Here is a 16,835-nt window from a genome sequence, read left to right on the forward strand (position 1 = left end):
AGGGGCTGGGGATGTGGCTCAAGTGGTGGCGTGCTCGCCTAGCATGCGTGAGGCACTGGGTTCGATTCTCAGCACCACGTAAAAATAAAGTGAAGATATTGTGTCCACCTAAAACTAAAAAATAAACATCAAAAAAAAAAAGGGCTGGAGATGTGCTCAGTGATTTAGTGCCCCTGGGTTCAGTCCCCGGTATCAAATAAAAGAGTTTTTTTTTTTTTTTTTTTTTTAAGAGAGAAAGAATTTTTTAATATTTATTTTTTAGTTTTCGGCGGACACAACATCTTTTTTTGTATGTGGTGCTGAGGATTGAACCCAGGCCTCACGCATGTCAGGCAAGCGTGCTACTGCTTGAGCCACATCCCCAGCCCCCCAAATAAAAGACTTTTTTGGAGACTATTCATGCTTATCAAAGTCATTAGAGACTTAATACATGGGAATACCAGTTTATAATTTATAAGGAGAGAGAAAACTTCCAAGTAGAAGAGACACTGGGGGTGGCCTGGCCAGAGTGTTTGTCCTCAGAGGAAAGTATAGGAAGCCATTCTGTTTCTGGAGTGGTAGGTGGGTGGAGTGCGTGTGCAGGGGCAGGAGGACTGGATGCCAGTGCATCTTGCCCTAACCAAGGTGGGCACACCAAGGGCCCAGGGCCCCCTCATTGGCCCATCCTGCGGAGAAACACTGACAGATTCTCATCATGTGCTTGCCTTCCTCTAGTCTCCATGGAGGCCTCCAATATGAAGCCCTTACTTCAGATTGTTTTTTAGTATTTGAAGAGATTTTGGAAGTATCCACCCATTAGCAACAGGCTTGTAAACCATCTCTTCAGACAGGTCCGTTTTGCACTTGGCTGGTGTTATTATCTGTTGGTCCTTATTAGCTTCAGCTTCACTGATCACCATTTTTTTTTTTTTTTAATCCTGTCCCTGAATTCGTAGCCTGTCTGGAGTTTGTTGCTCCTCTGCTCTGATTATAATCATCTTGTTCCTGATCTTTCCTTTGACTTGATTGTTAAATTGCTGCTTCCTTTCTTTCTGCATAAAGTCATGTAAAATTACAGTTTCCCACATTGAGAACTCCATGGACAGCTCCCTGCAACTCTCGATTTCTGTCCCCAGAGAGCATACTGATCACTTTTTATCTGTGGAGTCAGAAACTTAATTTCTTTGTTAGGGCTTTTGTCTCCCTTCTTGAATTATTTCAGTAGAAACTGCCTTCAGATAACCTTTACTGTATAAAAAGTGAGATTTCACTGCCACTGCTACCTGACCCTGACTTTCTCTAGGAATGGTGGATATTTTGTGAAATGGTTTAAATCTTTCTCTTTGCTTGATTTGTCTTAGATCAGGAGTTGGCAAAATCAGCCGTAGGCCAGGTCTGGTCCTTTGCTTGTTTTGTATGGCTTTTTTTTTTTTTCTTTTGTAGCAGGGATTGACCTCAGGGGTACCCAACCACTGAGTCACATCCCCAGCCCTATTTTGTATTTGATTTAGAGACAGGGTCTTACTGAGTTGCTAAGCACCTCACCATTGCTGAAGCTGGCTTTGAATTCACAATCCTTCTATCTTAGCCTCCCGAGCCGCTGGGATTACAGGTATGTGCCACCACACTCGGCCTTGTATGGCATTTTTAAGTGGTTGCAAAAAAAAAAAAAAAAAAGATCAGAAGACTAGTATTTTATGACACATGAAATTCATTGCCCATAAAGTAACTTTTATTGGAATATTGTCATGCCATTCATTAAGTATTGCCCATGGCTTCTTTTGTACACAATCATAGGGTTAAATAGTTGTGGCAGAGACTGTATGGCCCAGAAGCCATAAGTACTTTATATTCTCTTAAAGAGGAATATAAAGAGGGTCTGGGCCATGAGCCTGTGTGCCCCAGATCTGTGCCTTGGAGGACCTTTGGAAATGATTTCTGTTTACTGGCATAGCGGGGCCATCCTGAGGACACTGGCTCAGCTTGCCTCCCTCTCCACGAGTGTCAGATGGCAAGTTTCTTTTTTTCTTTTTTTTAATTTTTTTTTTTTAGTTGTAGATGGACACAATACCTTTATTTATTTACTTTTTATGTGGTGCTGAGGATCGAACCCAGTGCCTCAACATGCAAGGCAAGCACTCTATCACTGAGCCACAATCCCAGCCCCTCTTTTTTTTTTTTTAAGAGAGAATTCTTTTAATATTTATTTTTTAGTTTTCAGCGGACACAACATCTTTGTTTTTATGTGGTGCTGAGGATCGAACCCGGGCCGCACGTATGCCAGGCAAGCGTGCTACCACTTGAGCCACATCCCCAGCCCCTCTTTTTTTTTTTTTTTTAATTTTTTTTAGTTGTAGTTGGACACAATTCCTTTATTTTATTTATTTATTTTTACGTGTTGCTGAGGCTCGAACCCAGGGCCTTGCACGTGGCTAGGTGAGCACTGTACCACTGAGCCACAATCCTAGCCCCAATGGCAAGTTTTATTGGTTGCAATTTTTAGAAGATATTTAACAAAATACTCTTACACATGATACTTCTCAGCATCTGTTCAGAGGGATTTTGAGACATATCCAACATTTTGATGAAAGAATCTAGTGTTTGAAAGCAGGCTGTCTTGTCTTAGAAATCCGAACTTCTGAATTCCAGCTCACACTCCCACTTCTCCTTTTCTGAACCTTCTCTAAATTTACATCTCAATCTTGTATGTGTCTGTAGAAGTTTGAGGCTGGAAGGTTGAAATTCTGTGCCTGAGATGTTGGCACAGAATTTTGTTCTGTCCAAGTTGTTTCTTTCCCTCCTTTCCTGCCCCCACCTGCTTTCTGCTCTCTCCCCCCTTCCTCAGTGTGAATGGGGCCTGTTGAGTTTCTCTGATATTCTTTGTCTATTCTTGTTTGACTTTGGGTTAAAAAAAAAAAAATCCTTTAAGCATTTTAATGTTAAATTAGACTCCCTGAAAATAGTATGAGAGAAATAATTACCTTTGAAAATGTCAAATTTTTCTAGGACCAGTGTGCTATTTTGGCTGCTTTGACTGGGCCAGAGGTCAGCATGTTATTCAGAATCAGTCAGAGCATGGAAAACAAAAGATGATCTGATCTCTTCTAAGAAATGAAGAAAAGGCATTTTTGCACTCATGAAAATTGAATAGGTCCAGGTCAAGGCAGGGTGCAGGGGGAAGCAGTTGACTCACCACAGTTCCCATCAGCTATTTGACTGTTTAGACTTGTATTTAACATTCTGTCTCCTGTTTTTAAATTTTTCCTTAATTATATCTTTTGCATGCTCTTTATCTTAATCTTGGGGTAGATCATTTTTTTCTGCCCACTTAATTTTCCAGCCTCCCACGAAGCCAACAAAATATAGAGAACATGTTCAGTTCTTGAGATTGCTTTGTTATATATACAGCAGCAATCCTAAGACCTTTTCCTGGGATTTTAGACTCTCAACATTGTGGTTTTAAATTTAATTTCAGCTGTCACTGGTGTACGGTGGTGATTTTCAAGTAGCTTTCTAGATTTTTATTCACATCATTTTCCTTGCTCTCATCTTTTTGGGTTTTAGAATAGATGTAGAGTAAGAAAAACAAATAGGAAAAAATCTCCTGTTACATGACAAAGAACAGGATAATTTTGGAAATGCTGTTGGTACTTCATAAATCAGTTCTATCTCATTTTCTGTTCTTGAAGCTAAAGACTTTGAGAAAGTTCCAGACATTGTTGAACATGGAAAAATCATATTTATTGCTTACTCTGGTTGGTTATAAATGAGCATTATTACTGGAGGTAAGGCTATGAATACAGTCCCACTTTTGTGATGTTCCAGGTTCTTTGACTGTACTTTCACAGAACTGAAAGCTCACATTTAACACAGGTAACCTTTGCTCTTTTATTTCCAGTTCAAGAAATTTATTTTCCAGAGATGTTTACAGTGACATATAGATATAGATAGATAGGTGTGTGTGTGAGTTGGGGGGACAGGAGGGATGGCCATTGCAACTGACATAAATAAATCATAGTAAAAGAGACGCACCCCCAAATGCCTACAAATAGGGTAGGACTTAATCGCATTAAAAACAGAGGTATGTTACTTGGGGATAGAGCCATGTTTCTCCAGGGAGCTTTTTCACACTATTTGTGAGCACCTTCTGTCTCCTCCAGCCTCCACCCAATCCGCAAGACCACCTGAGGATCACTGGACATAAGAGAACTGCTACTCATGGAATTTCTGTGTTGCAGTAACGTTAAGGAAAACAGGATTATGAACTGGTGGTCTGAAGTTACTGGTCCCAGCAAACCTTCCAGGGTCCTAACATGGAATTGAAGCATTCACTCCCCCTCTCCTAAGTCCAGAATTTTTTTTTTTTTTGGTACCAGGGATTGAATCCAGGGGTACTTAACCACAGGGCCACATCAGCCTTTTTGAAAAATATTTTGTTTAGAGAAAGGGTCTTGCTGAGTTGCTCAGGGCCTCACTGAGTTGCTGAGGCTGGCTTTGAGCTCGAGATCCTCCTGCCTCAGCCACCTGAGCTGCTGGGATTGCAGGCATATGTCATAGTATCTGGCAGGCCAAGTCCATCATTTCTGAGCATCAAACCACAATAAAAATGGGTGGATCCTGATGAAGTAATAGAAATAAAGTCAAAATAACTAGGTAAAAAGGAAAAAGAAGACAATCCCCAGAAACCTAAGACTGCTTCTAATACGCCACTGGGGGTAGAGGGAAGGATCACAAAAGAGCGAATGGCTTTGGAGGTTTAACAGATTTAGCACTGGAGCACAGTGGCACATGCCTATAATCCCAGCTGCTCAGAGGCTGAGTCAGGAAGATTACAAATTCAAGCCCACCCTTGGCAGCTTAGTGAGACCTTATCTCAAAAATAAAAGGTAAAAAGGGCTTGGGATATGGCTCAGTGATAGAGCATCCCTGGGTTTGATCCCCAGTGTCACCCCCCAAAAAAAGATTTAGCTGTAGTGAGGAAAGATTTAAATATAGATAGAAGTTGCTTCTGAAAAAGAGTTGCCTGGTTTTGTCTCTGTGATCATGGGTTTCAGCTGTTCTCATTATCAGTGATCAGAGCGAACCTGAAATTTGGAGGATTTAGGAATCATCTAGTCCATATCCAGGGCATGTGGCCAGCTCTTTATTGGAGAACTGGGTAGAGCTAGCATTCTCCTGGATCATGTTGTAAACTGGAGATGTAGTAGGTGGAGATTTTATTTTGCTGAAGGAAAGGTGTTGAATTGTTTTCCTCCTTTCTAGTGAGTATTTGCTTGCTCACAGAAGACAAATAGTTGTACAGATTAAATTACAAAGGGTAGTTTGTCCTCTGATGTTCCTAGAGCCATGGCCAGTAGAAATTAGGTTGTCTCATAGGGCACGGTGGTGTGATGGAAAGGATGCTAGCGTGCTACATGATAAAGTAAGAGAAATTGAGACTATTGGAATGCAGCTTTTCTGGTAGTTTGACCACCTTGGTCTGGTGAAGGTGGAGCACAAGTTTTATTTCTCCATTCCTCTCTGCTGCTTGGTACCCATTTGTCAGGTGGGATACAGGGGGTGAAGGTTAAGTCTGGACCTCACTGCAGAACTTAGAATGCAGCGTGACACAGTTCAGCCATTATTATTCAGCAAATGTTAACTCCTGGGATGTTAGCTGTTTTTAAATTTTTTTAGTTGTTGATGGACCTTTATTTTATTTGCTTCTTTATATGTGGTGCTGGGAATCAAACTCAGTTCCTCACACATACAGGGGAAGCGCTCTACTGCTGAGCCACAACTCCAGCCCCTGTTAGGCTGTTTTATGTGCTGGGGAGGCAGGACTTAAAATGAGCAAAGTCCCAGCCAGCTTGGCTTTTACATTGTAGCAAAGGGAGACAAACTGAACTCCGGTACAGTGGCTAGAATGGGAAATGGTGATACAGCTTCCGCTTGAAACGGTTAGAGAAGTCCAGGCTGGGATCAGGGTGTTGCAGTTTTAAATAGGAGAGCTTAGAGGAAGCCTCCCTGCAAGGTAACATGTGAACATATGAATGTGACCTGAGGTAGACATTGTTTCAGTTCAGGGAATGAAGGAGAAGGGCCCAGTCTGCTAGAGGATTGCACCTGGTGTGTATGAAACCAGGGAGTGGGGGGTCCTGAGTGGGAGTGGGGAGACCCTGAATGCAGCGAAGTGAGCGAGGAAAGTCATGATGCGGTCAGAGGCAGTGGGAGCTCCACAACCATTGCAAGGACTCAAGATTTTAGCTGATTGAAATGAGGCCCCTGAAGGATGGGGCAGAGGAATGACATGATCTGACTTAGAATTTTGAGTGTGTGGTGCTGGGATCAGATCGCACAAGGCTGCAGGCTCGCTCGGCAAGTGCCCTGCCACGGAGCGCCATCCCCCAGCCCTGACTCAGGGTTTTGATTGACCTTCCAAAATTCATTTTCCCACTGACATTCCAGAGGTACTACTTTTTATTTCCAACAACAGAATACAGAGGGATCTACTTACACCTCATAACCCGGTATTAAACTTAATTTTTACTTATTCAGTAAGTTAAAAAAAACTTATTTTAATCTGCATTTGTTTAATTTTGAGGTAGGGTTAACTGTACTGTTTTGTGATCTGTCTTTGCTTTTTCATGTTCTTTACCTGTTGACTACCTTACTCTTTTATTTATTTATTTGTTTGTTTGTTTATTTATTGCAGTTGCAAATGGACAGAATGCCTTTATGTTTGTTTAGTTTTATGTGGTGCTAAGAATTGAATCCAGTGCCTCACACATGCTAGGCAAGCGCTTTGCCACCGAGCTACCGCCCCAACCCAAATACTTTATTGTATTAATTTTTTGGAGCCTCTTTTTTTTTTTTTTTTTTTGGGCACTGGAGATTGAACTGCTTAAGCAGTGCCATTATTTTTTATTTTGAGACAGGGTCTCACTAAGTTACATTTATCTCTCTTTCTTTTTGTCTTCTAGGTTTCTTAGGCTTTGTCTTCTTTCATTCTTGAAAAGGCCTGATTTCTGAGATTGGTAGATAGCTATCAATCCAGGGAGACTGATCACTATTTTCTACTTGGCTAGTGGTTATCTCAGCCCTACTTTGTGACTTTATCCTCCTACTGACAAGAATTACTACTTTGATTTATCTTGTTTGGGTCTAGCAACCACTGATATTTTAAGAAATAATGTATTGAGCAGTTTTTCTAATGGCAGAGAGGGTCACTAAAAAAATATTCCTGGTTGGGTATCATTTTTTTGGTACTGGGGATTGAACTAGACCACTGAGCCACATCCCAGCCCTATTTTGTATTTTATTTAGAGACAGGGTCTCATGAGTTGCTTAATGCCTCATTGCTGAGGCTCCTGCCTCAACCTCCCAAGCTGCTGGGATTACAGGTGTGCCCTACCGCGCCCGGCTCTGATTGGGTGTCTTCTGTTGCCTTTATCTTTAGGAGGCTTGCTGGTCTGAATTAGAGTGTCTACTGAGATTGCCTGGTGTGGGGTGATGGGAAAGGTAACAGGATCCACACTTCTGTCTAGGTGCAGTGATGTGGGGATGAGAACAGTGGGGTAGATTCCTGACTACAGGGTTTACTGCTGTGTTGGAGGAGGACAGAAAGTTGTTAGTAAGCAGCTGGCCTGTGTATGCTGGTGTCCTACGCTGGGATAACAGTGTTAACTTACACAGAACATAAGTTTACTAATTTTGTGGCATAGAGGAAAAAAATTCTTTAAAATATGGAAAAAGAGGAGAGATTAGGGTAAAATTGGGACTGGGAGAATAGTCTGTTCATTGGTCACATTTCTGCTGTTTTTGTTTTTAAAGCTAGTTTAAGTAGACTTCTTACCATAGTCTAAGGTTTTGGTACACTGAAATGCTTGCTGATCCTTCTGGTTTTGTGTGGAATGTACGACCTGTGAAATTCAAATAGGTCTACACACTGGTGTAGACCTGTCTTCATTTGTTAGGGTGAGTATCTTAGCCTTTAGATAAATAATTAGCTTTGGTAGCACTAAAAGACTTCATCTGTGACTGGTCTTGACTTGTAGTAGGTAAGATTAATTCAAATGTGTGCTGAGGTGATTCATTGCCAAGATTGGGACCAGAATCTCGTGTTTTACCTCAGTAGTCTTTGACTAAGTTACCTCAGGTTATACTCTCTCATAATGGGATCAAAAAAGATGACAGAGTCTTGTCCCTAGGGTTTGACCTTAACTCCTCAGAGTTTCCATTATAGGACTGGCTGGACAATGGCCCAGAACAAGCTATTCAACAAGATCCTCAAAGCCCTGCAGTCTGACCGACTTGCCCGCTTGGCCAATGAAGGGGTAAGACATCAGAAATCCGCCCAGGTGGGCTCTTCCTAGTTCAGGCCTCTCTGGCTGACTGATTTGTACCCACCTCCCATTTGCTAACCAAGTGGAACTCTTGTTCCTTCTTTTTGCATCTTTCAGGCTTGTAATGAGCCAGTGCTACGCCGTGTAGCTGTGGACAAGTGTGCAAGGCGCGTGCGGCAGGCCCTGGCCAGTGTGAGCTGGGACACCAAGCTGATCCAGTGGCTGCACACGACCCTGGTGGAGACCTTGAGTCTGCCCATGCTGGCCGCCTACCTGGATGCTTTGCAGACACTGAAAGGGAAGGTAAGGCTGTGGTTGGCATCTGCCCTGTGTTGGGGTCAGCCAGTCCCTGATGTGGGTTCAGATGTGGGGTTTGGCGAGGTCATTACCTGGTCAGTTTGGAGGGCGTGGCTAGCCAGTATGCTATTAAAAATAGGAGATAAGGTATCATTTTACACTTAGTCTGGTGTAAACATCTTCATGCCATCTCCAGGATGAGTGTGGGACCTGAAAACCAGAGTACTCATAGCCTTGCAGCTCCTGGCCTGTGTCATTGAACGTAGTGGAAGAGATGAAAGTGTACCGGGGGCAGTGTTGATAAGGGGCAAGAGGCAGGCCTGTGAGCTCAGGGGGCCGGGGGATTACAGAGGGAGGGGTACTCTGCCCTCGGTCTCTCCTCATCAAGGGATGAGCCTTCAGTTACAACACCTGAGCTGAAATAATTGATTACAAGCGCAGCATTTCCTGCCCCTGTGGTCTTACCTACCTAGAATTGCACAATGTTCACCTATTTCCCTTATTGTGATGTTAATGGCTGCATTGGGCCTCAGTGTGGTGGACAGCAGGTTCTAAAGGCCAGTCATCTAACTGTCTCAGCCCTGCCACTGACCCACAGGGGAAGCTGAGACCTGTACTTCAGTTTCCTCCAAAATGTTCTTGATAACAATATCTATATGCAATTTCTGTGAGAATTAAATTAGTTCATCAAGAAAGAGTGGTGCAAAATTTTAGCTTAGTTAGCTCACAGAAACTGTTAAGGAGTACCCTTGTAGTTTCTGGAAATGTGTGAGGTACTTTGCCCCAAATCAAAATAGCCTCAGACAACCTGTATCAGTTCAGTTCGTGGAGCTGGGAATGGAGCCCAGGGCCTCACGTGTGCTAGGCAAGCGCCCTACCTCTGAGCTACATCAGTTTTTTTTTTTTTTTTAAGTAGATTTTCTTTTTCCTTTTCAGGCAGGTGCAAAGTTGCTTGGCCTTCAGCCATACCCCCAAAACTTTGTCTCTTGACCTGACTTTAAGTTTCAAGATGCTGAGTTTGTTAGAAAGCTACAGAAGACAGGCTTTGTATAAAACTCGGGACTAGAGATGTTCATGTTTTTATGGTAGGAAGTTTGACCCTAAATTTTTCACTTAGTGGTGTGCATAAAACAGAACTGCTCCTTGCTCTGGTGCACCTTATTTTCTAGTGGAGAACGAGATGAATGAAAATAGACCCCAGACTTCCCTAGGGGTAAATGGACCTGGACTTGGGCATAGGTGGGGTGGGACCAAGGTAGCCCTTGGCAGAGAGTGGCCTGTTCATAAATACATTCTTCCTGTGGTAAAGGTGCAGCCGTGGTATGTATACTCCAGGGGATGAGGGCCAGTAGTGCCCAGGGCATTGGTGGCTCTGCCTTGCTCGCCATAGCCAGCGTGATTACAGTCTGACTCCCTTGGCTTTATTTTTTTTATTTATTGGTAATGGGATTGAACCCAGGGGTGCTTAACCACTAAACTCTTTTTATTTTTTTATTTTGAGAGAGGGTCTCACTAAGTTGCTGAGGCTGGCTTTGAACTTTGATTCTTTGGCTTAGCCTCCCAAGTTGCTGGAATCACAGGCATGCCCCACCACGCCCTGCTGATTCTCCTTGGTTTAGAAGCAAGTTTGTGTTTCTTCCCCATGTAAGTCCCCAGCTGGGTGTGGCCTGTGTGAATGAGGTGCATTCAGGTGAGCATGAAGGGCTTCACCGGTGGGCACTGTGTAGCCACGCTGCTGGTTTGCTGGAATGGCACAAGTTTCACTGGTATGCTAGTCAGCAGGGTTCCCAATACTTGCACTGTCCACTGGGTATGCTCTCCATGGTGCTTCCTCTAATGCCAGACTATGTCACTCACTCACACTCTGGTTGTTTCTCAAAGGGTATAAATGATTTGCTTTTAAAGTACCTGCTGGTGTTAAGATGCAGCTGATGGGGATCTTGCTCTTGACCCACCTGCCGTCTCCGCTGGCTCCATTATAAAGAGGGCAGGGAAGGTCTGGGCGCAGCCTCCTGCTTGTGTGCCAAGAGGGAGTGCACCGCTGGAAAGGCAGGGAGCTTGGTTTTCCTAGCACCAAGTGGAAGAGTCAGTTGTTGGTTACTTACTGTTGACAGAAGAGGAGCTTCGAGGCTTTGGGGTTTCCAGGTGTACTCTGCTGCCAGGCAACGCTCTTGAAGTCAGCTTGGGTCGAATCCACTGCCTCCAGGTGTTGAGCAGAGAGGGAGTTGCAGGCCTAGCCAGCTTGGGATGGAGTTCTTTGGTAGTTTGGGTTAGCCTTTGTCACTAGTTTTACACTCCCCTACTTCCATAAGCGGATCCTCCACTTGAGTCCACCTGTGCCTCGAATAAGCCCCATCTGTTCTTGCCTCTGGTGCTGTCTCATCTTTTGGAATCCTGCCTGTTCCTTGTGCCTGTCTCACTTCATGAGCTGCCATCTTCAGATGAGAATTGCCTGTGAGCCGCCCCTTCTCCACAGGATGGTGGGAATCAGCAGTGTGGGGTTTCCACTGCTCCATGAGAGCTAGCACCCTGCTTCCCTGTGCCCACGTTAGTTGTGTGTCTGTCTTTCTCACCCCTCAGAGGTTAAATTCCTCTGCAGGACTAGCCTGGTGCTTTGTAAGAGCAGCTGTTGCATATTATTTACTTATTTATTTTGGTGCTGGGAATTGAACCCAGAGGTGCTTAACCACTGAGCAACATCCCCAGCCCCCACCCCCCTTTTTTTTAAGAGAGAGAATTTTAATATTTATTTATTTTTTAGTTTTCGGCGCGCACAACATCTTTGTTTGTATGTGGTGCTGAGGATCGAACCCAGACCGCACACATGCCAGGCAAGCGCGCTACCGCTTGAACCACATCCCCGGCCCTTTTAAAATTTTTTTTCATTTTGAAATGGGGCCTCACTAAGTTGCTAAGCCTGGCTTTGAACACGATCCTCTTGCCTCAGCCTCCCAAGCTGCTGGGATTATAGGGATGTGCCACCACGCCTGGCTGCATATTTATTTTCTAAGTGAACTAAAGTGTTCTCATAATTATATCCCCTAATTTCTCATGCAAAAGTCTTTTTAATCTCTTTTTGTGTTGGCAGTGCTGGGTGGGGACCGAACCTTAGGGCCTTGTAAATGCTAGGCAAGTGCCCTGTCACTGAGCCCCTGGTTTCTGTCTCTTCAAATTGAGAGTGGCCTATCTTTTCCTGGTATCTCTGAAGTCTAACAACCTGCATCAAACCATACTTTTCATTCTCCAATCTCTCAAAAACTTTTTTTTTTTTTTCTTTCTGAAAAGGATCTCCAATGTGTAAAAACCTTTTCCTTCCATGAGATCACTTTGGCCTCTTGTGGGCAGTGTGCAATTCACACAGATAGTTCTTTGCAGTGTAAGCATCAGCATGTTTTAAACCTATATTTATACATCTCCAAGGTCACATCTTTGGTGGCTAGTAAAAAACAGGATATGGATAAATCATGATATACACAATATAGTTGGATGTGGTTTTTGAACACAATAATAGGTTTCATTAACAAGCCACAACTTGAAGGCTATACTCTAGAAGAAAATGCAATTTTTTAAAAAAATTATAAAATCAGCAAATGTTCACTGAGGAAATTTAGAAAATACAAAAATACATAAAGAAAAGTCACCCATAATTCCACAGTGATCATTATTATACTGACATTTGGCATGTTTTACATAAGCCTTTTTTTTCTGAGTAGAAATAATTTTTATTTTTTTTTTGTCTTACCTATAGCATTTTAGCAAAAATATTTCTTCCTTCTTTGTCTCTTTCTGTCTGTTTCTCTCTGTCTCTCAGTATTAGGGATTGAACCAGGGGTGCTGTACCACTGACCTGTATCCCCAAACCTTTTATTTATTTGAATTTTGAGACAGGGTCTTACAGCTCAGGCTGACCTCAAACTTAGAATCCTTCAAGTCACTGAGATTACAGCATGGCTACCATGCCTGGTGCCAATTATTTCTGTAGGTTATACCTGATTTAGTAAGTATTTGAAAATAATCCATGCTGGGCGTGATGGTGTACTTGTGTAATCCCCGTAGCTCTGGAGGCTGAGCCAGGAGCATCATGAGTTCAAAGCCAGCCTCAAGCAACTAGTGAGGCCTCAAGCAACTTTAACGAGACCCTGTCTCAACATAAAGAATAAAAAGGGCTGGAGATGTGACTCAGTGGTTAAGTGCCCCTGGGTTTACTTCATGGTACCCAAAAAGAAAATAATCCATAATATCCAGTTAGGTTGATAATTTACTTAGCTACTCATTTAGGTTGTTTCTGTGTTTTGATTGTTGTTGACAGAGAATTTGTCTCTGTGCAAAGCTCTCCTTGTTCGTGTGTGTGTGTGTGTGTGTATTTTTTATATAATTTCTTTTTTTTTGGTACCAGGGATTGAACCCGGGGGCAGCCCTGCTTCCCTGCACCCTTAACCACTGAGCCACATCTCAGCCTTTTAATTTTTTTATTGTGAGTCAGAGTCTCGCTGTCACTTAGGGCCTCACTAACTTGCTGAGGCTGGCTTTGAACCTGCGATCCTCCTACCTCAACCTCTCAAGTTGCTGGGGATTACAGGCATGCACCATTATGCCTGGCTTGATATAATTCTTGAGGGAAGGTTCTCAGAAGTGAAATCCTTTGGAACAGTGATGAGAATAAACTAAGGTCCCAGATGCATTTCACCAGTTTGCTTTCAAAAGGAGCGCACTCACTGTCCTTACACACTGGGGACATGCTTTTCACGCAGCTTCACGCAGCCACTTATTTGTACCTGTGCTTCACACTGAAGCATCTCCAACTTCTTCCTTCTAGATCCCGACCTTGATTGACCGCATGCTTGTGTCGTCCAACACGAAGACTGGGGCTGCAGGAGCTGAGGCCTTGTCACTGCTGCTGAAGAGGCCCTGGGACCCTGCTGTGGGGGTGCTTTCTCATAACAAGCCAGTGAGTTGAGGGGCTCAGCCATAACTGGCAGTGAGATGTTCTGACTCAAGCCCTGGCTGGGGAGGATGTAACCTTTCCCTTAATCACTCGTCTATCAGTGCCTCACATAGTTCCATAAACAAAGGTCGTGGGTTGGGTGCTCAGCCTAGAGAGGCAGTCCTGGGGGTTGGGATGAGTCTCTCACTCACCAGGTGGGACTCTCTCTTCTCAGAGCAAACTCCCTGGCTCTCCTCTGATCCTCATCGCCTCCTCGGGCCCCTCCAGCTCTGTGTTCCCCACCTCACGCCGCCACCGCTTCTGGCAGTCTCAGCTCTCCTGCTTAGGCAAGGTTTGTGGGGGGCAAGAGCACGGCTCCGGGTGGGAATAAGGTCTTGGAGGCTGGAAGAGAAGCAGCGCAGGGGGTGGTCAAAATGGACGCACTTGAAACGAGGACCATCCCATCCAGGGCTCTTGTCTGGTGTTCAAACAGCGCTTGCTGTGAGGTTGAGGGATTCAGAGCAGATTAGGCAGAATGAGAGATTGGACTTACCGCTGTGGCATGGTGCCCTTCTTTCCTCTAGGTCATTCCTGTCGCCACCCATCTGCTGAACAACGGCAGTGGGGTGGGCCTTCTGCAGTGCCTTGAGCATATGATCGGGGCGGTGAGAAGCAAAGTACTGGAGGTGAGAATGCCCCCGCCTTGGGTGGCCTGGACGCCGGTGTGCTGGGGGGTCTGCCCCAGCGCAGCCTCCTACTCACTGTCGTCTTTCTCCTCCCACGAAGATTCACAGCCATTTCCCACACAAGCCCATCATCTTGATCGGCTGGAACACAGGAGCTTTGGTGGCCTGTCAGGTAAGTGGTGTCCGTCACATTTGGAGGCGTCTTGGGGTACAGTACTACTTGCTTCCGAGGGCCACCGTTGAGGCCTCATGGTGTTTCGGTCCCAGTGCCAGATGATTACTGTATGATTGCATTTTAACTGTAAAAGACAAAACTGTAGTTGTTTTATTTTTTAAAGTTTTTTTAAAATAACTTAATTTTTTTATGTGGTGCTGAGGATTGAACCCAGTGCTTCATGTGCAAGGCAAGCGCTTTGGAGTTGAGCTACAGCCCCAGCCCAGACTTTAGTTTTTAACTTTATTGTAGAAATTTTAACTTTATTGTAGAAAAGCAGGAATCAAAGCAGAGAAAAGCTGGTGAGTACACCACAGACCTCTTGCCTAGTTTTACCAGTGACCAGCTCATGGCAGGCTGGCTCCATCTTTCCCCTTCCTCTGCTTTCTCTACCACTCAGGTTATTTTGAAGAAAATATCATATCTTTCATTTTACACATTTCAGCATTTCTTAAAAAAAAAAAAAAAACATAAGAACTCCTGGATTCCTTTTTTTTCCATGTATAAGTACCATAGGATTCTCCCAACTAAAAAAATTAATCTCGTAGGCACAAATTAATAGCTCTGGAATTTGATGTTGTGTTCATGTTCTGTCCCTTCCTTTGTACTATGTGTCCGCCAGTTTGTGTAAGTACCCCTGATGTGTCCAGAGCCCCAGTTGGTCAAGTCTGGTGGAGTAGATATCGAGAGCCCAGAGAGGGATGGCGGCCACCCTCACTCCTGCTCCTAGGGAGGGGGAATCAGACTCTTCCACAGTCTGAGACGTCTGGAGCAGAAAGATCTTTCTCTACTTAAGGGAGAAAGGCAACGCTTGTTGCTGTGTATTTACTCTTGGTGGAGAAAAGAGACGAGAAGTCTCGGCCTAGCAGGTTGACAAGGTTGAAATAAGAAACCTCCCTTTCTGTGGTTCCCCATCTGAGAGGACTCCACTTCTCTCCGTGGTAGCTGCCGTGGGACAGTACATCTTGTGTTAGGACAGGGGAAGAGGAAGTGGGGCTGGCCAGTGAATCTGCACATCACCTCGACACTGGGCAGGCTGAGGTACAGTGAAGTCATTTCCCTTCAGACAGACTGTGCTATTATCCACAGGTGTCAGTCATGGAGTATGTCACTGCAGTTGTCTGCCTTGGGTTTCCTCTGCTCACCGTGGACGGCCCCCGAGGGGTAAGAGTGAGATGAAGCAGGGTCACTGACAGTGGGGGAAGGGGACAGAAGAAGCACGTCCTTGTTTGTGCTGGGGTCAGTGCTAAGTGTGAACTGGCCAGATCTAACCCTGTACCTCTTTTAGGATGTGGATGATCCCCTCTTGGATATGAAGACTCCAGTCCTCTTTGTCATTGGTCAGAATTCCCTACAGTGTCACCCTGAAGCCATGGAGGACTTCCGGGAGAAGATCCGTGCTGAAAACAGCTTGGTGGTTGTTGGGGGAGCTGATGACAATCTCAGGTGGGTAGGTTCTCCTGGGGTTGTCACAGTGTTGGAGGAATGCTGTAAGGTGGCACCATAACCGGCGGATAACCTGCTTAATAGTTAACAGTAGGCATTGAAATATTTTTTATTAATTTTAGATCTATAAAAAAAAAGTTACAGTTTTGAACAACCAATAAAAAAAAAAAGAAAAAATTTAACCAAAAAAAAAAAAAAAACAATGGTGGATAAAGCAAAAAAAAAAAAAAAGTTACAGGGCTGGGGTTATAGCTCAGTTGGTAGAACACTTGCCTAGCATGTGTGAGGTACTGGGTTTGATCCTCAGCACCATATAAAAATAAAATAAAGGTATTGTGTTCATCTACTATAAAAATATTTTTTAAAGAATTACAAAACTGAGGACAAGAAAAATCATATGCCCTTCCCCTGGATTTCCCAAATGTTGGCATGTTGCATAACTGAAGGATAATTCTCAAAATCAGGAAGTGAACATTGTTGTAATGGCATTAGCTAATCTGTAGACTCAGGTCTCATCAGTTGTCTCCCTAAGGCCCTTTTCCCGGTTCCACATAACTGGTTCAACATAATCCAGGATCCCACATAACTCTGTGGTGGCCATGCATCTTCAGTCTCCTTCCTTTGTCTCCCCATTCCCACCCCATGGCACTGGGCACTGAGTCCAAGGGTGCTCTGCCACAAGCTACACTCTCGCCCTTTTTGGGTTTTACTTAAAAGTTTATTTAATTTTTGGTACTGGGGATTTAATCCAGGGATACTTCATCACTGAGCCACATCTCCAACCCTTTTTATTTTTTATTTTGTGACAGGGTCTCACTGAGTTGCTGAGGGCTTTGCTAAGTTGCTGAGGCTGGCTTTGAACTTGAGATCCCCCTGCCTCAGCCTCCCGAACCGCCACCAGCTTTGTTTTGAGACAGAGACTAGGCTGCCCAGACTGAATTCAAACTTGTAGTGCCTGCCTCAAC

At 44.2% G+C, this 16,835-nt stretch overlaps 1 protein-coding gene across 6 annotated transcripts in view; it reads left to right on the forward strand.

Annotated features, from left to right (window-relative positions):
• Window positions 1-16,835, forward strand: part of Kansl3 (KAT8 regulatory NSL complex subunit 3) — a 48,292-nt gene that overhangs the window by 17,250 nt on the left and 14,207 nt on the right. For all 6 annotated transcript variants that reach the window (XM_048810325.1, XM_015499719.2, XM_048810326.1 and 3 more), the window contains 8 exons: window positions 8,204-8,294; window positions 8,421-8,606; window positions 13,417-13,548; window positions 13,760-13,876; window positions 14,109-14,210; window positions 14,311-14,382; window positions 15,514-15,588; window positions 15,713-15,870. In XM_048810325.1, the coding sequence (XP_048666282.1) occupies window positions 8,204-8,294; window positions 8,421-8,606; window positions 13,417-13,548; window positions 13,760-13,876; window positions 14,109-14,210; window positions 14,311-14,382; window positions 15,514-15,588; window positions 15,713-15,870 (933 nt within the window). The remainder of the gene's footprint in view (window positions 1-8,203; window positions 8,295-8,420; window positions 8,607-13,416; window positions 13,549-13,759; window positions 13,877-14,108; window positions 14,211-14,310; window positions 14,383-15,513; window positions 15,589-15,712; window positions 15,871-16,835) is intronic.

The sequence above is a fragment of the Marmota marmota genome, unplaced genomic scaffold (genome assembly GCF_001458135.2).
Source record: "Marmota marmota marmota unplaced genomic scaffold, marMar, whole genome shotgun sequence".
Lineage (NCBI taxonomy): Eukaryota > Metazoa > Chordata > Mammalia > Rodentia > Sciuridae > Marmota > Marmota marmota.